General features: G+C 41.4%; 1 protein-coding gene across 3 annotated transcripts in view; it reads left to right on the forward strand.

Annotated features, from left to right (window-relative positions):
* Positions 1-22,212, forward strand: part of LOC143822911 (uncharacterized) — a 123,037-nt gene that overhangs the window by 78,528 nt on the left and 22,297 nt on the right. For all 3 annotated transcript variants that reach the window (XM_077308635.1, XM_077308621.1, XM_077308628.1), the window contains 8 exons: positions 2,104-2,148; positions 2,850-2,903; positions 11,283-11,336; positions 13,433-13,486; positions 15,397-15,468; positions 18,371-18,406; positions 19,499-19,543; positions 20,994-21,026. In XM_077308635.1, coding sequence (XP_077164750.1) covers positions 2,104-2,148; positions 2,850-2,903; positions 11,283-11,336; positions 13,433-13,486; positions 15,397-15,468; positions 18,371-18,406; positions 19,499-19,543; positions 20,994-21,026 — 393 coding nt within the window. The remainder of the gene's footprint in view (positions 1-2,103; positions 2,149-2,849; positions 2,904-11,282; positions 11,337-13,432; positions 13,487-15,396; positions 15,469-18,370; positions 18,407-19,498; positions 19,544-20,993; positions 21,027-22,212) is intronic.

A 22,212-nucleotide genomic window follows, 5' to 3' on the forward strand; every position in this document is an offset into this window, starting at 1 on the left:
GAGTCTGCGAAAGGGACACAGAGTACTTTTTCTCAGTGTTTTCTTCCAACCTTCTGTTGTGTAGGAGGGAAGGGTCAAAACTCCAACCCAGCCACAATGGGGGTGGAAGATGTTAATAAAAGTGAAAATCCTGACCGGAGCATGGAAGAAATAATTTTGTTTGCCAGGAAATTTCCTAATGCTAAAGTACAACATGGTTAGCCTAGGCATACTCACAACTCATGATAAGCCATCTGCTTTTCATATCCAACATGAAACATTTTACAAGAAACCTATTTGCTGTAACTAAAAATGCCTCCTGAAATTTCATGTACAATTTTATTTCACTCGTAGTGAGGGAAGCGTATGCATCTCATTCTGATGGTACAACTTTTTAAAAACACGCAGACATAATAAATTATGGAAATAGACAAGTTTTAGGTAGAAAACCATACCTTTTCCAAGAAGTAATGTCAAACAGAGATCTTTCAACATCACAAATTTGGAACACAATCTGATGGTCAAGTACAGGATAAAACTAATTCTTTAATTGGAATAGCCAACAAAAATCATGAATACTTATGTAGAAGAAGATCTCAAAATGAGACTTCAAATGTATGTATTGCTTAATCCTTTGAATTTTTTGTTCTATAACTTTTTGTTCTTTGTTGAAAAAAGGGGGTAAGCAAACTGGGCAAACCTGCCTATATATACTGCCTGTATCTGTTATTGTGTTATATATATGTTCCCTTCAACACGTGTACAAGGCTCCAGATGTTCTTTGTGCGAACTGACGCTAGCCCAATTAGACGTTAAAAATGTCATAAGTTCACCACAGAGGCTTGCAGGTATATTGTAGCAACAGTTCCTGAGGACAACTTGTTAATTAAGAAGAAGAAGAAAGTAGTAGTAGTAGTAGTAGTAGTAGTAATGTTTCTTATATGCTACTTTTCTCTACCCAAAAGAGGCTCAAAGCGGCTTACAGTCGCCTTCCCTTTCCTCTCCCAACAGACACCCTATGAGAAAGCCAGGTTGGTGTAGTGGTTAGCAGTGCGGACTTCTAATCTGGTGAGCCGGGTTTGATTCTGCACTCCCCCACATACAATCAGCTGAGTAACCTTGGGCTTGCCACAGCACTAATAAAACTGCTCTGTCCAAGCAGAGATATCAGGGCTCTCTCAGCCTCACCCACCTCACAGGGTGTCTGTTGTGAGGAGAGGAAAGGGAAGGCAAATGTAAGCCGCTTTGAGACTCCTTCGGGTAGAGAAAATCAGCATATAAGAACCAACTCTTCTTCTTCTTCTGGCTCTCTATCAGAACTGATACGAAGGAGAAATTCCTACTTTCTTTCCTGTGCTTTTCTTGGTGGTTGAAACACTTGGGGGACTGCAAGAAGTGGAGTGCTATTTGCTTTATTGGGGTACTGGCACATGTTGGCTTCCCACAGAGCAAATAATACTCCTCCAACTGGCCTGAGATTTTTCAGCCACCAAAAACAACACATGTGAGAAGGCTTCTCTCACCAGTGGTTCCACCTTGAATCTGGCTCCGCTGTGTGATTTACTCATGAGTTGCCACGAGTTCAAGTACTTTTACAGTATTGACTCAGAGTCATAGCAAACAACAGATACAAGATCATAAGATAACTTTGTCTTAGTTTTAATAATCATGGCAGTAAATGTTTCCATTTGCAATGGTATCCATTTATTCCTGTTCGCAAGTAGCACTACAATTTTATTTAAATCTGATCTTCCTGAGAATTGTAATAAGATATTCCCAAGGTATTGTTCCTGATTTGCTGTAAACTTTGGGCACTGAAAAGTCACATGGGCCAGATCTTCAATCGATCTTTGGTTACAAGAGCTATCTTATTCATGAAAGGAAGTCCTAATACAGCGGCCCTTCACCACTGATAGTTGTAAAATGTCCTTGCGGGCTTTAGTAAATGCCTATTTATATTCAGTAGTCACTAGATAATGAAATTATGATGGAAAAGTTAAAAACCATCAATTACAATATAGCTGTTAGTCAATGTGTTGAAGTTGTGCAATCTGTAATGTCTCGTTAGGCTCAAACTGATAATTCTAAAGATATGTTATTAATTAAATATGTTTTACATTGTAGGGAATTCCTGGGATCCCTGGAGTTCAAGGAATAAAAGGAGAAAAGGTATTTGTAAGAATATAAAATCAGACTGCTTGATTCTCCCGCCCCCCACTAGAACAAACATGGTAATAGATTATTAAAGGCCAAACTTGATGTGACCTGGGAGATCCATGATTAGGCTCTCCTACATTCTTTTAAAAGACTTAAAGTAGTTACAAGAGAATGAGGAATTTATATAGATTTTGGCCACGGTAGTGAAGAAGGGAGCGTTTACCCTTGTCCCCTGCTCATGTTTTTCCTCCAATTTTAATTTTCTTCTTCTGTCTGAAGATTCTGGAGAAGTGTGCTGGCATTATATGGGTACTTGTACATTTTACTTTGAGAGGCAAATCAAATTTGTGGAAGATTCAGATAAAACGTTTGGGGAGGTTAATTCTGCTTTTTGTTGTTGTTAAAGTTTAGGAGGTCACATTTTATGAGGAGCCGGGGGACAAACTTGAAATATGCACAATTAAGAACAGAACCTGGTTGCTGCTATTTAATTAGATGATGGTTAGCCTACTGAAATTACTGCAGTCATTCCAGGAAAATGATACACATAGAGATGGTGGGATCATGCATACTGCCCTCTGCCCTAATGCACGTTTGTTCATAATTTATGAACAAGAGCAGGCGTAAGCCTGTACTGCCTTACATAGGTTTGATATTCCCAGATTATAACATGGACAATCCTAAAATTTCTGCAAAATATGTTTGATTTTTAGGGTGAAATTGGACTTCCAGGACAACAAGGACAAAAAGGATCTTCTGGAACACCAGTATGTTTATACTGTTGTATTTGTTTATGACACTGTTCATTATATGCTGTGATGGAAGTTTGAGCACCTGTAAGATTAAATTAAGTGTTTGTGGAGGCTATATTATGTTTATTGGAACCAACCCAGCTATGGACGGTATCGTGAAGCAAAGGACCCAAATAAATGTTTTCCAGTAATGTCTATCAGATATAACTGTATGTTTAAAAAGCCACTAAATATGGGGGGACTACATTTTAGTCAAGTCATTCTCAATTATATGACCATTATGTCATTTGCTGTACGTGTCTTTTCATGAAACATCTGAAAAAGATTAACAAATAGATTTCCTTCTTTTAACAAAGGATTGCGTGTGAGCTCTAACAAGACATATGTCACCCTCTTAATAGGGAGCTTGAAAGCTGTTATTATTTCCATCATATTAAACTCCTTGTTTTATGACTGTGAGGCGCCTCTGTTCTCATAATGATAATAACTTCCACAAATGATTCTTTTTCCAGAATGGATGTTATTAATTTTCAGCAGGGTGTAGGCATCATCACTGGTTTTTGTAATTTATGGCGTGGGGGGGGGGATGATTTTGGAGGCAGCTTCTGCTTTGAACTGAAACTTTAATTTGCTTTATAGTTCCTGAGTTATGACCTCTCCTTGAATTGTATGTTATGAGGCTCAACTAAGTGGATTAAAGTGGTCGTGCTGTGCATGTCTGAGCTAGTATTGGGTGATGGGGCTAATAGGCTGACCAGGAAGACCCTTAGCATTGGAGGCATGGTTTTGTACAAATAGAACATTATAGCTTTTCTAGCCATTCACTTGATATTTTTTTAATGTGTGCATTCACTTATTCTCATGTTATGTTCAAGGCACGTAGACCTGAACATGTGATGTCCCCACCTTTATTCAGGTACCAGTCCCTGGTTGTAGTTGCAAAGTTAATGTGCTTTGGCTTTTTCTTACAAACAGAAGTAAGCACACGCATTCACTGTAACGAGTGAACGGGGCTATTGGCTTTGTGCTTCCCCCTCACCCATATGAATTCTTTACTCCCTGTTCTAATTGGACTTGTGCTGTGATGTAATATTTTATTTGCACTGTCATTTGATTAACTATTGGTGCAGATTGATTTTCTCCAGTGGTCCTCAGCGGGGCAGTCCTGACTCATGAGATTCAGTTCCTCCTCTCTGCAAATCTTGGGAGAGGTGTCTTTTCGACTGCCCCAGTCTTTGGAACAGGATGGAGATCTAATTGCTTTTAGCACAGTGATTCCTTAATTGATTAAAAAAGTCCCAAACAAACTACCAGGTTTGACTACAGCTGCGGAGATCCTCTCACCGGCTATCAGTCTCAGGAGGCGGAAACAATCGGTTTCCCTGGCCAAGGGGTCAATCTAGCCACTGGGCTTGGTATCCCCATCCCTCCGTTAATGATGGTTGCCCTTATTTTGTTGGAGGCTGGAACCTAGTTCTGGCGGCTCCTTTCTGGTCACAGAGAGCTTGGTTTCTGAGGTTGTTGGCAGTGGATCCTTGGCAGCTCCTGATCAGGCAGGACCTTCTGTCACAGAGACCGGTTCTCCACCCAAATCCAGGCATCTTAAAAGTCACTGCTCTGAGGTTGAGTGGGGGGTAGGCTCAGGGAGTTGGGCTACCATGAGAAAGTGATTGAAATCTTAGTAACTTTGTGGAAGGCCTCCACTAACAGGGCGTATAATAACACTTGGCAGGTCTTTGATGGCATAAGATAGGGGTTCCAATCTGCTCAGTGTATGGGTGGCAGAGATTTTAAGGTTCTTGCAGGAAGGTCTAGACAACGGCCTCAGCATCAGTACTCTCAGGAGGCAAGCTGTGGCCTTAGGAACTGTCAGAGGTACTAAGAAGGGAAGCCTGTTATGTTTGCACCCTCATATCAGGAGATTTCTTAGAGGTACTTCTCTGGTTAGTCCGCCACATATGCACCACTCTCCGACCTGAAACCTGAACACAATCTTAAGGGACCTAGTTGAGGTGCCTTTTGAACCCACAGCAATTATCCCTTAAAGAACTCACTTTCAATATGTTTTTTTTTTTTTTTGGTGTGTGTCACTACACTAAAGCGGGTGTCTGAGATACATGCCTTCTTGTTGGATAAGGAATTGTATATCTTCCACAATGATAGAGTGGTTTCATGACCAGACCCAGCCTTCATCCCGGAGGTGAGTTTGGCTTTCCATAGTTGGGAATTCTTCCCTCGTTCTTTCCAAATCCTAGCAGTCCTCAGGTAAAGGAATGGCATTGCTTAGGTGTTTAGAGGGCTTTGTGTTTCTACCTGGATAAGACAAAGGGCTAATTCTCTGTCTTCTTCAGGAAAGGTTCCCTGGGCAAGAGAGTGTCTACTTCTTCCATCAGCAGATGGATTAGGGATTGTATCTTCCTGGCCTACAGGGCGTTGGGGGTGGCAATGATGGAGCACTCCCTTAGAGGGGCAGCCACCTTGGCAACTTACAGAGCTCTGGAGAAGATTTGCTGGGTGGCTACCTGGAAATCTGTTCACTCATTTACCAGGCACTATGGAATTGACTGGTTAGCCTCAGTGGATGCTGAGTTCAGTAGACGAGTGCTGCAGCGGGCTGTCTCTCCCCAGTGGCTGGTCTCCCTCCCAGGATTCGCTGCTTTGGTGTGTCCCATAAATCAGGACTACCTCACTGAGGACCACTGGAGAACAGAAGTTTTGTTTCACTTACCATGAATCTTCCTTCTCGGACTGAAAGCAGGGCAGTCCATATTTCTCACCCTTGGCTCTATCTTGGGATACACTGGCCTCTGGGGTGGGGAGAACCAGCTGTGTAGTGTGGTTTAGCAAGAAGTATTCCTCTGCTGCGGTTGTTGTTTTTTTCCATAGGTTGAGTTAGATGGTTGGTTCCCATCCTTAGAGCTTGCACCAGAGGTTGGATCTGGTGGGAGAGCTGGTAGTTCTTGTTAGTTTAGGGGTTAGCTGTTTTCTTTTCCCATTTGGAACTGCTTTTGGACCAGATTGGGGCAGTCAGGAAGGCACCTCCCCCAACTGGAGTCATAAGTTTTGTGACCCTGACTAGAGAGGATGAGCTGAATCCCATGAGCCAGGACTGCTCCACTTTCGGACCATGGAGAAGGAAGATTCACGGCAAGTGGAACAAATCTTCCATTTACTCCTGAGTTAAAAGCGAGTTGTCGTTTGCACTGGTGTAACTCTGTGCCATATCTAATAGTAACCAAGAAAGGAATGAGAAATTTGCAAGAAACAGAGAAAGAAGGAAGAAGAATGTGATCTTCCATCATGTTCCTAATCTCTGGGTAATGGCTAGGAGATTGCTAGCATTATGTCTATACTTGGCTAGTAAGGAAACCTTCTGGCATAGGACATACATATAATTGTTGTAGCAGTTTTAGAACTTCAGATCAAAAGTGTGTCATGATTAGTCCCAATGAAACATGAGACAGAATTCTATTATCTATGTTTAGACTTAAGAATTCTCTAACAAATTTGTAGTTAAGGGTTTTATACATTTCTTTGTACTTCCACAATGAACCACTTGTAACTCATGTGTGGTCTAGCTTTTGTATTTCATAGTGTCTTGGTGTCCTGGCATGGTATGTGAGTCCTATATTGCCTATAAAGATCCAATACAATTGTCACTTCTCATCTTGCTTGATAAGATAAACGTACTGTCAACGAATGGAATATATGAATGTTTTAATTGACAAAAGGGGGAGATCAACCAAAGAGTAGAGTGGGATTTTCCTACTATTAGTCATACTTTTTGTTCCAGAAAAGAGCAGATGGAAATCCTGTGGACGGTTTTGATTTAATACATCAGGGGAATTTGGTAACAAGTTCTTGTTAAGAAACAATTATCAACATTATCATTGCCAAGTTTAATAAATCAATTGATTATCTGCCACAACTGTGGCCAGAGTTGGAAAAAGATTTAATGATGGCTTCTATTGCTAAATTCCTTTATTTTTACTTGGGCTCAATTATCTCCTCAGTTTTTCTCCCATTATTTCTAAATTTTGAATGAAATGTAGATTACTCAAATAAAAAAATGACTATTTGCGAAAATATTACTGATATGAAAATGATACCTTGGGAATTTTTTTTTAAAACATAATGACTTGTGGATTGGTTTTGTTGTGTATTTCAGACTTTATCTCATTATTGCTGTCGCCCATATTGGAAATTTTGTTTTCAGAAATGTGCTATTTAAGTTTAAAATAATAAATATTTTTGGATGGCCAGGAATTTTAAAGCCTTCTCAGAAAGACCATTCAGGCCCTTCTGTTTCACTGTGCTTGAATATCCTTTGTGTATCATCAATTTTAAACTCAGGTCACCTGAATAGAAAAAAATCACTTCAGTAAGTCCTTTCCTGAAGTAATGCTTGCTGTCTACCAGTTCTATTTTGCTAATTAGGAACCAGTCTTAGATCTGTTCCTCTCTTTCCAACTCTCTCTTTTTAGCACAAACTTTTGTATCTATATCCCCCCTCTCCCCCTTTAACTTGCTTGCCTTACTTATGGTTCAGTATTACCTGAGCGCTGTCACTAATCATAGTTAGCTTTAGAAGAAGTTGTTTTTTATACCCTGCTTTTCTCTACCAGAAGGAGTCTCAAAGTGGCTTATGATTGCCTTCCCTTCCTTTTCCCATTAACAGGAAACATGTGAGCTAGGTGGGCTTGAGAGAGCCCTGATACTTCTGTTCCAGGAGAACAGCACTTTCAGGGCTGGGACAAGCTCAAAGTCACCCAGCTGGCTGCATGTGGAGGAGTGGGAAATCAAACCCGAATCACCATATTAGAAGCCACCGCTCTTAACCATTACACCAGGTTGTATTACTGAACTGCTTCTATTTTGATTCAGATCCCCACCATCATCCATGCTATTGTTAGTATCAGCTTCTTTGTTCTAAATCTTGGCTTCAAGTCATTAGACAGTTTCTAGTTGTTACCTCACAACAAAAGATCAGCTGTTGGTGAGTAATGGATGCAGTCCATATCTGTCCTTAGGCATCTATCTACAAGGGAGCCCAGTTACCCGAAGTAGCTGGATGCAGGTGTGCAAATGTTTCTGATTGTTCTTATTCATTCAATCTATATGCCACATCTTTTTAGACATGTTCAGGGTGGTTCACAAAATATAAACGTACACCATAAAAACAAACCTCAAATCATAATAAAGATCAACAAATAAAAATGCATAAAAACCTAGGGCATTATAAGCTTGTGAATTACAATCAGCAGGGTAGAGGAAGTCCCTGCTCTTCTCTTTATTTTTAACAGAAGATTGGACTAACTCCAGCTATGTCCTGGCAACACCAGTTGGTGTTGGCATGCTCTGGCATGCTCTGGCACATGATAGTTGTTGTCTTTGGCACGGAAGCCTTTTCCGTAAAGCTTTAAGGTATTGTGTCCTGCATGTGTTACAAGGTTTGGATAAAGATAGAGGCTGTTCACCCAGAGGACTTTTGTTGGCTCTGGTCTCTGTAGAAATCTAAGAATTGGCAGTACTTTTGCTTAGCTTCCATGGGAGACATGAGGCTGCAACAAATCTAAACAAACCCATGCTGCTGAGAGCTTAATCGACTGCAGGCAAACAAGCATGTATTGTTAGCTTGTTCATAGAACTGTGCCAGAGATGTGTCCAAAAGAATGCACCTACATGATTTGAGCAAACTCTAGGCTTTCATTCTCTCCAGTTTATCCTTGAACTTTGCCCAAAGTTACCTTTCCTAACAAAAGAGGCTTAGAAACATATAGTAGCTGTGGAGGCAGAGAAGATAAGGGACAATATACAATTAGTTAGCAGTGAATAAAGGGCCTTAAGAACCCAATGATCTTCAAGAGCGTTCTGCAAAGAAAGTGGGATGCTGTTAATTTGTTTGATGTAATCAGATAACTCTCAAACATCAGAAACACAAATTTTGGCAATAGTGTTTCCCATTATGCACGGCGACTGCTACGTCAGGCAGTTGCTGTGCCGTTGCGGTGGGGCAGGATGCCCCACAATTCCCCATGTACGCACGGCGGCAGGGTGTATGGGACTGCCCCAGCGTAGAGTGCGCAAACGTGTGTGTGCCGGGCCAGGAAGCTCGGCACGCTGCCAGGCAGGGTAAGTGGCAGCGGCCAGGGCAGGAGGTGGGGAGGGGCCGGGGGGGGGGGTAGTGGGGGGGTGGGCACCCTCCACACACTATGGCGGGGGCAGGGGGACGCAGAGCCCGCAGGGGCGTGCGGTGTCACTACAGGGACACCGTAGGTCAGGGCCAGGCGGGCCGAAAGGCCCGGCGCTGGCAATTATGCAGAGCACCAGCCTGCCCCAGCCCCTGCAGGCTCCCATGGTATCCTGGAAACCACGGATGTTCTTGTATTTCCATAACGCAGGCCTTCTGTGGCCCTGGGCTGGGCCATGCCCGCGCTGGCAGCGGGGGCTTTCATAATTGGGGATTTTCCTGATGCCCTGATGCTGCCAGCACGTGCATTCTGGCCTGTGCATAATGAGTCAGTGAGAGGTATTTGGCCAGTTCGCACTGAGTGGAAAGGCTCTCCTATCCCCTCTTTTCTGTTATTATGGTGGGGGAGAAAGGTGGAATTGTAACCAAATTATTTTGGTGTAAAATGTCAAAACCTAGACTATACATAAAACATTGTGTGCAGCAAAATTGGATAGGATTGAAAAGGATCACTTTTATGAAAGTGCAGCTGCCAGATGAATTCCTTGTGTTGACCCACAGATAACTTTTTAAGCCATCTGGGAACTTCTTTCAGAAGAAATGGGAAATACTTCATGTGTTTTTATTGTGATACTTTTATCTGATAAAATTAGTTATTGCTTCTCTGGACATTATACTACTTTTGCAAAGCTTATGTTTGGAAAGCCATGGTCTTGCTTTGTGCTTTTTACTTACAACAAGTTTTGGTACTGTTAATTGTGTGTTTGGTTATTCATATGATTATTTATTTACTTTATTATAGTCCACTTTACCGACTGAGATTTGAGGTCGATATAATACTTCTGTGGGCCTTGAATTTTTACAGACACGTATGTCTGTATTTTTAGAGTAGCTTATCAACATAGAGATTATCACTGTTATTGTTTACGCTACTTTTTACCTGTACCAAGTATGATGTTTTCTAAAAAATATATTCAAAATTGGAAAGATCTTATGACTTCAGCAGAAGTTCCAATTAGGCAATTTTAGCCATGCTTATCTACATTGTTTAGTCAAAAGTCTCACTATGTTTTTAGAATATGGCCCTGTTGTTTGCGCACGTAAATTATTTTACATAAAGCTACTGCCATCATTGAGCCTCTTGTGGCGCAGAGTGGTAAGGCAGCAGACATGCAGTCTGAAGCTCTGCCCATGAAGCTGGGAGTTCAATCCCAGCAGCCGACTCAAGGTTGACTCAGCTTTCCATCCTTCCGTGGTCAGTAAAATGAGTACCCAGCTTGCTGGGGGGTAAACGGTAATGACTGGGGAAGGCACTGGCAAACCACCCCGTATTGAGTCTGCCATGAAAAAGCTAGAGGGTGTCACCCCAAGGGTCAGACATGACCCGGTGCTTGCACAGGGGATACCTTTACCTTTTTTACTGTCATCAGGAACTCCAAAAGTCCCACTTGACCCCATCCACTTTCTAAAAACAGGTGTCAAAAAAGGTGTCATTGGATGCTATGGTACCTACAGACATCATAATGAGAACCCCCAAGCTCAAACACATATAGATCTGAGGGACAGGAAATTACACGCTTATATCTTTTCTTTGCATTCCTTTCTTAGTCTGATGCTGTGCAGAGACTTCATTCAATAAACTCTTTACGATTTGTTCTCCATAACACGTAGACCACCACCATGCTATTTAAAAGTGGCACTAAGTGGAAAGGAGGTGATAGATTGCTAAATCACTATTTCTTCTGGAGCGCTGCAGCTGTGGTGAACCAGTCTCATGATAATCAGACTTTAGGTAGCAGAAGATGCCGGAACTAGGCAAAGGCATAGAATGGCAATGTGGGATGAGAAAGAGCGAGCACTGGTCCTCTTGGTGGTTAATTCCTAAATGACTAGCTGGTGCCAGCGTATCAGAGAGAGAGAATGCCTTCTGAGGCTCAGGTGAACTGGGAGATGAGATGGTTGCTGGGTTCCTAGACACATCAGGGGAACAAACAGAGCAGCACTCATGGTTCAGAGGGACCATTATTTTTTAGGTAGGCTTTGAATATATGTTTATAAGTCTATGGCACCATATTTTAAATGTTTAGGTGAGGGCTAGGTCTTACTGTTGTGTCTTACTTTTACAGCTAGGTATTATTAACCTTTGACTGGAAAGCTCCCATTTTTCTACCAGCATATTGGTGATTTTGATTTCTGATTGTTAGGGTGTGGCTGGACTTGAAGGAGCATCGGGTTTACCTGGAGGACCTGGGCCTAAGGTATGTTCTGTGATATGTGCTATATGAAAGATTTTAAAGGTATTCAGTGGTTCATCATTCTAATGCTCATTATAAACTCTACAAATTATGTATTCTTCCACATTCCTCTGTTCTCTGACATCTATACTAATCCTCTAGACCAGGGGCAGTCAACCTGTGGTCCTCCAGATGTCCATGGACTACAATTCCCATGAGTCCCTGCCAACAAATGCTGGCAGGGGCTCATGGGAATTGTAGTCCATGGACATCTGGAGGACCACAGGTTGACTACCCCTGCTCTAGACAGTATGCTTTCTCACAGTATTTACACATTCACTACTCGCATACACATTCACATTTGTTTAACATATATAGATGTCAGTGCGGTAGTGCTACATTCTCTTCTGTAGTGCCTATTTGGCCAACTAAATGCAACCTAGATATCACTTGCTAAATGTTGATCAGGCCATCTCTAAAAAAACCTATAAATTGCATGCAAGAATCTATAGGGAAGGCTGTTGTTCTGCAAGGGCAGGTTGTCTTCAATTGATATCTTTTCCCATCCTGCTTGACACCCCCTCCCTACATTGACTTATTTGGCTGTTTGTATTCAGACCCAGGCTTTTCTTGTTTCATGCATTTCATTATGCCGCGCAGCACAATACATAGCTAGAGTAATTGTATGTGAATTTTCAAACTGGGCCATCACATGCATATGCAACATACACCTTAAGATCCTACCATACATGAACCTAACTGGCACACCTGTCATCTTCAGAGGCCCTGCTCAGGTTGCCCCCACTATCTGAAGCTAGACTGAAGCTGTAGATTCAGGACAGACAAAAGGAAATACTCCTTGAAAATATGGAATTTGCTGCCAGAGTATATAGTGATAGTCACAGGAATAAATAGCTTTAAAAGGGGAATAGACAGATTCATGGAGGATAGGTCTATTAGTGGCTACTAGCCATGGTGGCTGAGGGAAATCTCCACTTTCAGAGGCACTAAACCTATGGATCCTAGAGCCAGGAGGCAACATCAGGGGAAAGCTTCAGCCTCTGTGCCCTGTTGTTGGCTCTTCAGAGGAAGTGGTTGGATACTGTGTGAGACAGAGGCTTAGCCTATATGGTCTGATCCAGCAAGGCTGTTCTTATGTTCTTTAATGGGTTATGTTCTTAAAACCCAAGAAATAGCCTTCTCAGTTGTGGCTGCAAACCTTTTGGAACTCTCTCCCCCGGGAAATTAATGTCTCCTTTTATTGGTAGGTGAAGATTTTTTTTTGTTTTACTTGGCATGCTTCCAATAACAGTAATTGGCTTCCTTCCTAGTTCTGGTTCTGTATATATATGTGTGTGTTTTTATTGAATTATTCCGTAACTTCAAATATTATTTTTAATTGCTCAGATATTTAAATCATACCATGGTTGCCACTTTGGGGACTCTGATTTGGTGACAAGGCAACATCAGGTTTAAATAAATAAAATTAAATATGCAACAAATAGAACAAAAATGTTCTTAGAAATGCTCATTTCCCTTTAATTAAGGTTTGAGAAGCTGATTAAGGGTTTGAAAATTTAACCTAGACTAGATCTGGGATCTGGAATACCTGATGTGAAATAATTTAGAAATGATACCAAAACCTTTGCCACAAATACTGTCTTATTTACTTATTTTACTAGGCTAGAGAAAAGGGCACCTTTCTTGATGAGACTCAAGGCAAATATTTGTGGTAATAAACAGGACAGTTCTTACCACTAGGACATTGAGGCTCCCTGTGTTATCTAACAAGGGATACTTGTGCATTTCAAATATAAAATGTGTAAAATGGAGGAGAAGAGAACCACGTAAGCCGCATTGGGTTCCCAGAAGGGAGAAGGGTAAAGTGAAATAAATAATTAACACTTTAGGTTTGGGGATATGGTCTGGATCCATTAGCACAATACAATGAATTATTCAGCTATTGTATGATGAAAATAGCAGTTATTACAGCTCAGAAACTTTAAATGCCTTGAATTGTCTAGAATTAACCTTTGACAAATTGTTTTGAGAATTCATTTCTCACGTGATTCCACAGATTGCTTCTTCACCTGCATTGAGTCCAAATGTTGTATTCACAGGGCAACAAGGGTGAGCCAGGACTACAAGGGAAACCAGGGACACCAGGCATCAAGGTAAACATGGTTGAAGTTACAAATTGTAAATTCAAGCAGAGTTTTATCCCTTACGGCAGGGGTAGTCAACCTGTGGTCCTCCAGATGTTCATGGACTAAAATTCCCATGAGCCCTCGCCAGCAAATGCTGGAGGACCACAGGTTGACCACCCCTGACTTAAAGAACTTACAGTACAGTGAAAGATTTAATATCCAGCACTTGATTATCAAGCAAGTTAGCCATCATGCCCTCCATCTTGGATGTGCAGGCAACCCATTCCTGTCTCTTGACACCTCTGGCTGTCTCTGGGCTTTGGAGAGCTAGCAGTGGCAGCCAATGGTATCCTCAAGTGTCTCCTTCCCCCTCAGCTTGCTTCAAGCTGTCAAGGAGCCAGCCAGCTCTCTAGGATGCCTGTCAGGCACCTGGCCTGTTTGCCTGCTGTGTTCTGTCCTGTTAGATGTGTGGGTGTGATGTATTTTTCCAAGTTCTCCCCTCTGGGAGCCTGAGCCATCACTTTTGAATGGTGGATTGGAATGTTGTAGAGGAAAAAGAAACAAGGAATTCAGCCAATTGCTAGAGTTGGAAGTCATTGAATTTTGGTTAGAGAAGGGTTTGGAAGTCTTCTGATTAGGCAGGGAGATTGCTGGGGCCTTTAAGAATGTGGAACATAAATAGTTTTCATTCCTTTCAAAAAGTTAAAAACCTTTCTGCTCCATGTTATAAGTCCAAATCAGTCAAACAAAGAACCTTCTTTGTAACTGTTGTGCTTTCTCAGGCCCCAGCTCTCCAGTAACTGTGGTTGTAATACTGAGAAGGCTAGAGAAAAGGAAAACAAAAAAGCCACCAAGCGACACATCCCACTGAAACAAACCTGTTTCTTAGTTGTTTTTGTCAAGCTTCCTGTGTGGTTCCTTCAAGCATATGGTTCCCTCATAATAGGCCTAGTGGATGTTGGATGGCATCTTAAATCTAGGCATTGTTGCCACTGAGAAGAGTCCCCAAAGCCTCAATTATAAAAAAGAAAAGTGCATAAAACAATAGGGCATGAAATTTAACTCCCTGGTTTCTAGATGGCCTGGAGATGAGGTGTCATCACAAGGCCCTGTCGCCATGGCATTCCCGTTAGGGAATGTATGATTTAGTTGCTGCGGATTCTTCTGGGTAGGAGCCAGAGCATAGCAATAGGTTACTAGCACATCAGATTAGCAGAGGTCACCCTTCCCTATGAATGCTGGATATCAAAACTTTTACTATAGTCGCTGCTAGGAAAGTTACAATGTAGTCATGCTTTGCTTAGTTAATCAGTGCCAATGACAGTTAAAGTAAATCTGTGGGTGACATTATTGTTATGATCCAGTAATGTATGCTGAACTCTTGTGTTGCGCGCTGTGGGAAGAGACAGCTCCTTGCTGCTAAGCTCCTTGCTTAATATGAAGCTCCAGTTATGACAGAAATTACATGAACATGTGAAGTTCTGACTCCTTGCCATGCCAATTAAAGGGCCAATCCAGCTTTGTTTAATTATTAGGGGAATGAGAACAAGCTGTGGAATCCCACAATTCTTTCTTTTGCACACACATTCTCCCTACTGCCCTTAACCATGGTCATTATGTCTGTACCAAGAGTAACCTTGAATAATGAATACCGTATTGCATTGCTGGCATCTGTATTTGATATATTAAAGCAAGCATCCAGTGACTCCTTGAAGGCTAATGATGTTTAGGTTGATATGAGCTTGAAAGCTTGTTAACCTTAAAGATGACTCATAAGAGACTAACAAAGCTACCCATTTGTTGACATTAGTGACATCAGGAAAACTAAACAGTGATAATTTAGCATCAGGGTTGTTAGATGTAGTATACCAAAAGCAATGCACACTTTAATCATATATTATATAATCTCAGATTTATGGAGCTGTTGTATTATTCAGGGAGAACAAGGAAGACCAGGTGCTGCAAGTGAACCAGGATACCCCGGTATACCTGGCACACCAGGTTTGAAGGTATGTTTGTTGCCATTTAAAACACGGTATATGTAATAAGTAGTATTTGGTAAGTGTTTTAGAACTACTGCAAAGAATACACAAGATAGGGCTACTCTCTTTTCATAATCATAAATTTCTACTAAAAAGTAAATTGAATAATTTCTTCAGTCAATGTCTGATGATGTAGCTGTTAAAAATAATTCATGATCATTCACAGGGGTATAAATTAAGGCCGCTTTTCTCAGAGATCACTGGATTTTTCTGAGTAGTTTTTTTGCTTGCTGCGTTATGATCACTTCCTCATAAAAATTCCTACATGAACCCTGTTGAAATAGACTTTGAACATTTCAGTGTCCAGTTGTAATACTTGTCCAGTTACCCCAATATCTTTTTGGTTTTACAAACCACCATGAGCATTATTTGTGTAGACCAATGTAACATGTAAGGTGCATTATTTTGAATACAACTGACAGTAATTCATGTTACTTTGCTGGTACATTTGAGGGAAGGGCATCAATTTGCATTATATGGGCTCTAGAGTAAAGAATTATTGTAGCAGTGAGGAAGGACACTAATCTTTTGCCTCATAGTGGATCAACTGATCTGTCCAAGCCACTGTTCATGTGCCCCAAAACTTTTCTCTGTAGTCCTGTAGCTGAGACATGCTTTCTCGGGATCTTTGTACTGTGGGGTAGATGGATTAATCTATAGTACCGAAAATTAGATGGAAGACTAATTGTTCCTATTAACATCCAGTGATGATCTTCCTTGGCTCTGAAATCACTTATTTTAGGAGATGTATCAAATAACTGGCTGTGTGCGTATATATGGAATATAAATAAAGACACTTAGATGTTAGTACATTTAGTTACAGAGTCGTTCTCCATAAATCACAGTAATTCCTTCTGAAAGTGACATCAATATTTCATGTAAATCAGGATATCAACTTGCCCATGTTTTCCCAACAACCACAGGATGAGATGGTGTGAACTCTGTACATCCTGAACATACACCGAGTGCCAGTTTTACTTAAATAGACGATGTTCTCTCATTTGTAGAACATAAGTAAAAACTGCTAGAACAATCCATTTCAGGTTGAGTAGTGACTTGAATAAAATTGTGCTATAAACTGGCATGACCTAACTGCCCACTGAAGTGTCTGCCCACTCCATTCATGTATTTTCTGCTGTGGTTTCTCCATTGAATCCATCTGCAAGTCTGCACTGTTGTCCTTTACGTGCAAGACATTATCCCCCCCCCCCCGGCACAATGTCCCCCTCCCACTTATCCCCCCCCCCCCCCGAGGCACTGGATATGGCAGGGGCCTGTTGAGTTCGATGGTGGGTGGGGACTCAGGAACCGGATGGCTTCCATTGTTAATTTTAAAGGTTGGGGGTTTTATGTTTTACTGTGGGAATTTTACTGTGGGGAGATGGCTAGTCTGGGAGTGGTGGGTAATTAATTATGTAAATAAGTAACAAAATACAAAAATAAACAACTTGATAGACATTGATGCCATGAGAGATGTGGGAGTAGGAAGAGCTTGCACTCACTGCCTTCAGGTTAGTAAGTTAGTTTGTCACTCTCCCATGGGGGCCTGCTCAGGCATCACAGTGAGGAAAACACACATATCTCTAGCACAGAAAAATGCACATCTGTTAATTCCTATGATTCTACATATTGTCTGCCAGAACCTTTTACATGTATGAGTACTTAGGTTCCATTGCTTTAAAAAGTGAGAGGCTTTCCTGGACTCCACCATGAAAAATGCTTCAACCCACTGTGTGAATGCATGTTAAAAAAGAGCACACCAGCATTATGGTTAAGAACTAGGGATTACTGTCATACTTATAGTATCTGCACTGGCTTTCCATAATTAAGGTTAGATTAAAATATTCAAATTGAAAGTATGTGTGTAATATTGAATGGTGGGTTCAATAAGGGTGGAATCACTCATGTGACAAAACATCAGCCTCTGTTAATCCACATACACAACACCTCACATAGCATCCCCTTGGTTTTATGGTTTTATCCCAAAACATAGTCAATTTGCATCTAGCTACCTTTTTTCTGATAGGGAAAAGGGAGTTCCTTTCTTTATCCCTTTTTTCTTTCCAAAATTATGGGACCTACAAGTGCTAAAAATATGTAGTGTGGTGGGTGGCTGTAGTGAGAAGGAGAATTGTACAAGACCGAGTGAAAAAACTGGCTGGATCCAATCCAGTACTGTTTTAAAATTTTTGTTACAAGATGATGGGGAGTAGATGAAATAGCAAAGAAAATTAGAATTGGAATGGCCAGTTGGAATACTGTATGTTTTCTTTTTCAAGTCTGGAAAATGCACAGATCGAAATATAAAAGCCCTTCTGAAAAATATCAATGTTCAATCATGTAGGGGAATAATCAACATCCTGTAAGGCACATGGTAATTTTTTTTCCATTTTAAAAGCAATTTGACCCATAGAAAAACTGGACCATTATAAAAACAGCCATTACTGGGCATTACAGGATAGCATAGGACAGATAGGGAAATAACTATAATTGATTGTGGAATAGTAGATATCTAGTTGTTTTGGATTAGTGAAGCTTCTAGGGGACATTATGAAAACTGGATGAAAATTGAGAGAACCACCTTGAACCTCTGCGGAGGGCAGTATATTAAAAATTATAAAATAATCAGCTCAAGGTGAAAGATTTGTGAATCTCCTTAGATTGCATTGCGACACTGGTGTTATTTTTAACATCACATTTTGTTCTGTTACCCTCGTTTCCTTTCATCTGGGCAAATATGCAATACTGTTTCTACCACTCCACTTTGATTTCCATAGTGTGTGATTTCAGTAATTTCCCCACGATGTATTGATGAAAAGTTATACATGATGTTTGAGAGGGAAATGTCATTTTTCTCTCTCATTTTCAGGGAGAGAAAGGAAACCTTGGAGAGAAAGGCATCCAGGTATACTGCTTTTCAGTAATTAATCGGAGTACAAATGTAGTACAACGTGAAGAGCTTATTCTATACACCATGAAAATCATACTACTTTGAGTGATGTACTAGATGGTTTTAAGCAGTTGGTTTTAAGCATTTCAAGACCATCAGGTCATCTCCCCCTCTTGCGAAGTTGTCACATTACAGTCATATTGTATCTGATATTAAAGGATTTTAAAAACAGTTATATCTTAAAATGAAGAAGTTCTAATACTATTAGACAGCAGTATTATAAAAGTAATGTGCCAACTATAAGAAAGGTGGCAATAGTGGCTTGCATCCGAATTATTGTTTCGACAGGCTCAAGGACTTCCAGTCATAGAGGCCCATTCCACACAGTGGCAGCTGCACTGGGCTGCCAGTGGTACATTGCTGTGGAGCTGCATGCTTTGCAGCTGTCTGTGTCCACATGAGGGACATAGTTCAGCAGAATACATTCCACACCTGTCTTCCCCGTCCTCACAAGTCTGCCGTGGGACAGGCCCTGTTGGCCCCCCACAGTGGGCTAAGGGAACTCTGAATATATTGAGAGATTTCGTTAATACAGCAGAGTTTTGCCCAGACATAGAAATGAGATACTGAGTGCAGAAAATTAATCTCCCAAAGAAGTATATTGCAAAAAAAAGGAAACTTACATTTATTCAAGTAGGAAAAAAATCTTAGCTATTCATGTTCAGTTCATATTCAAGTTACAGTCAAAAGAAGAGAGAGATACCTAGTCTAAAGAGTACTTTTCTTATCACAGATGGCCAGCTGATCCGGCATCGTATGTGTTGAGATTATGAGGCCAGTGTCTCCATGGAAGGCTGTGTACAGAGAGTGATAGGGCAAATAGGAATGAGTGATCAGGTGGCAACTCCCAGGTTAAGACAAAGGGAGACATCCTATTCAAGGGGATAGCACCTGTAAAACCTTAGAGTGCTGTTGTCCCCTTCAGTGTCCAACATGCTCTGTCGTTCACACCAACATCTTGGATGCTCATACTTATGCTACATTGATCCAGCCTATATTAAATAAACTTTTCATACAGTAAAACATTTCTGTTTCTTTTTTCTAAAGGGCCTGAAGGGGGAAGTAGGCAGATCAGGAATTCCAGGACAGAAGGTAAAATTCAAAATAATTTATTATTTTTCCATTACATTTATTTCAGAGGATAGTGTGCATTTTATAACAACTGATTTAAAGCTTTTTGATGCAATAAAACCTATGTTTATAAATAATCATATAAAGGCATGCTTGCTGTAGCTTTAAATATCTAGAAAGGCAAATCTCTGCATTGTGACCAAGTATTTTACACTGTGCTGCAAAATTCCTTATTTTATCATTTGAATAATAATACTCCAATTAAATAGTTTGTCTCAAGCAGACAGTGGAATGCTTGGAGACTGAAGGCCTTAATAAGATAAGCTTTTCACAGTGACTTAGGATCTCTAAGATGAGAGGCTTTCGTCCCAAACACTCCTGTACATTTCTTTGAACATTCACTGATTCTTTTGGCTTCCAAAAGGCTGGGACACTATCAATTCCCTTCTCTAAACACACCAGTACTTTGAGTTTTATTTGACTCTCAGCCAGTGTAGTGTACTGGTTAAGAGCGGCAGCTTCTAATCTGGCAAGCTGGGTTTGATTCCCCACTCCTCCACAGCTAGCTGCATGACCTTGGGCTCATTATAGGCCTCATAGTGCTGTTCTGACTGAGCAGTCCTGAGCTCTCTCAGCCTTACCTACCTTACAGGGTGTCTGTTGTAGGGAGAGTAATTGTAAGCCACTTTGAAACTCCTTCAAGGAGTGAAAAATGGGGTATAAAAACCACATTTCACAAGGCAGTTTCTAACTAAACCAGACCATGGATCTCTTCACTCTTCATGGCTACTTCCTTGTTTTGACTCGGTAGGGAGATTATTATCTTAATATAAGATCTATCCCCTTTTCTTCGCCCAAATGGGAGTCTTCTCCTAACTACCCACTCCACTTGCCAACTTTCCCAGTACTCCATCTATATTAAACTGCTCTCCAACAGGTCTGAATTCAGAAACTCTCAGTACTCAACTCTTCTAATCTGAAATGAGATTCTTCCTTCTCAGCATTCAACTCGCAAGTCTTTCTTTGCTTAGCTGATTCAAAGTAATCAAATTCTTGGGGCATCTTGTCATTCAAGGCTTTCTGGTTCTGTGAAGAATTAACCTTTAACAATAGGGTTGTCAGCCCCTGTCCCAGCCACCTGTGAGGGATGGGGGTTGAGAAACTCATGAAGATTTGGGGATGGAGCCTGGGGAGGACAGGAACCTCAGTTGTGTACAATGCCATAGAGTCCAGCCTCAAAAGCATCTAATTTTTCTAGAGGAATTGGTCTCTGTAGTATAGAGATGAGGTGTAATTCCAAAGGATCCCCAGATCCCACACAGAAGCTGACATCTCTACTTTATAGTCTGTTACCGCTTTACACATTATTTCTGAGATTTTAAAGTGCAGTCCATTATAGATATTTTATATGGTGAAAATTGGTAATGGTTCAACATGTTGATTAATGTATTTTAATATTTGATTCCCTAAGGGAGCCGCAGGATTAAATGGACATGAAGGACAGGTATGTTTTGCCATATCAAAGCCCATAATTTCCAGTAAAGTGCTTTGAGAAGAAGTTATGAAAATATATAGATTTCATTGTGTATGTTACGAATTCTAATGTCCAAATTCACATAACCTTGGAAGGTCATGTACTTTAACAGAATCTTACCCTTTTTCATAGTATTAATTAATTTGCAGAAAACTGCTCAAAACCTGACATTTGTAGGGCAATTTCCCAGAACTATCCACTCTCTAGAAGTGAAACAGAAAACGTTCACAAATATTATCTCAATGTAATACAGCTGGTAGAGTGGCAGATTTTACAAATCATAAGTAATTTAAAAATCACAAATCAATGAAGTCATGGTAAGCAGGAACATATTCTCTAAAGCTGACTTTAAAATATGAGGCATTTAATAGTTTTTGTATGAAGGCCAGGGCTACCTTAAAGACTAACGCATTTATTTACTTATTAGGTTTTTCCCATAGTTCACTTTATCAGATATAAAATTATAAACAATTGAAAAGTGGGAGCAAAGAGATGGACTCTCTGTAATCCACTGGTCTTCAACCCATTAGTCAAAGGGCTCTAGAGCAGTGGTCCCCAACCTTTCTGAGGTTGGGGACCGGCAGGGCATTGGGCCGTGGCCCGCGCGGCCCACGCCCACGGGCCGCGCCCGCGGATCGGGCCGCGCCCACGCATCGGGTTGCGCCCGCGGGCCGCGCCCACACATCGGGGCGCGCCTGCGCGCCGCACCCGCACATCGGGCCGCACCTGCATGGGCACGGCCGGCCCTGATTCCCTCTCCCCGCCCTCCCGCAGTAAGAAGCTTCCCGGGCCGCAAGCTTGCGGCCTGGGAAGTTTTTTACTGCGGGGGGGGCGGGGTGAGGGAGCCGCGGCCCGGCGCCATGGCCTTCGCGGCCTGGCACCAGGCCACGGCCCGCAGGTTGGGGACCACTGCTCTAGAGCAGTGGTCCCCAACCTTTTTATCACCGGGGACCACTCAACGCCGGGGATCACTCACCGGAGACCACTCAACACCTTTTACTGAGGCCCGGTGGTAGGGGGTAGTTTACTCCTCTACTCTCAACCACTGCCCTAGTGCTCTCTGATCGCTATGGTAATGTTTAAACATCCCTTCAAAATAAGATACAGACACGCCACAACAATGAAGTGTGTTGTAAAGGGCTGGGGGGGGGGATGA

Source organism: Paroedura picta, chromosome 1 (genome assembly GCF_049243985.1).
Source record: "Paroedura picta isolate Pp20150507F chromosome 1, Ppicta_v3.0, whole genome shotgun sequence".
Taxonomy (NCBI): Eukaryota; Metazoa; Chordata; class Lepidosauria; order Squamata; family Gekkonidae; genus Paroedura; species Paroedura picta.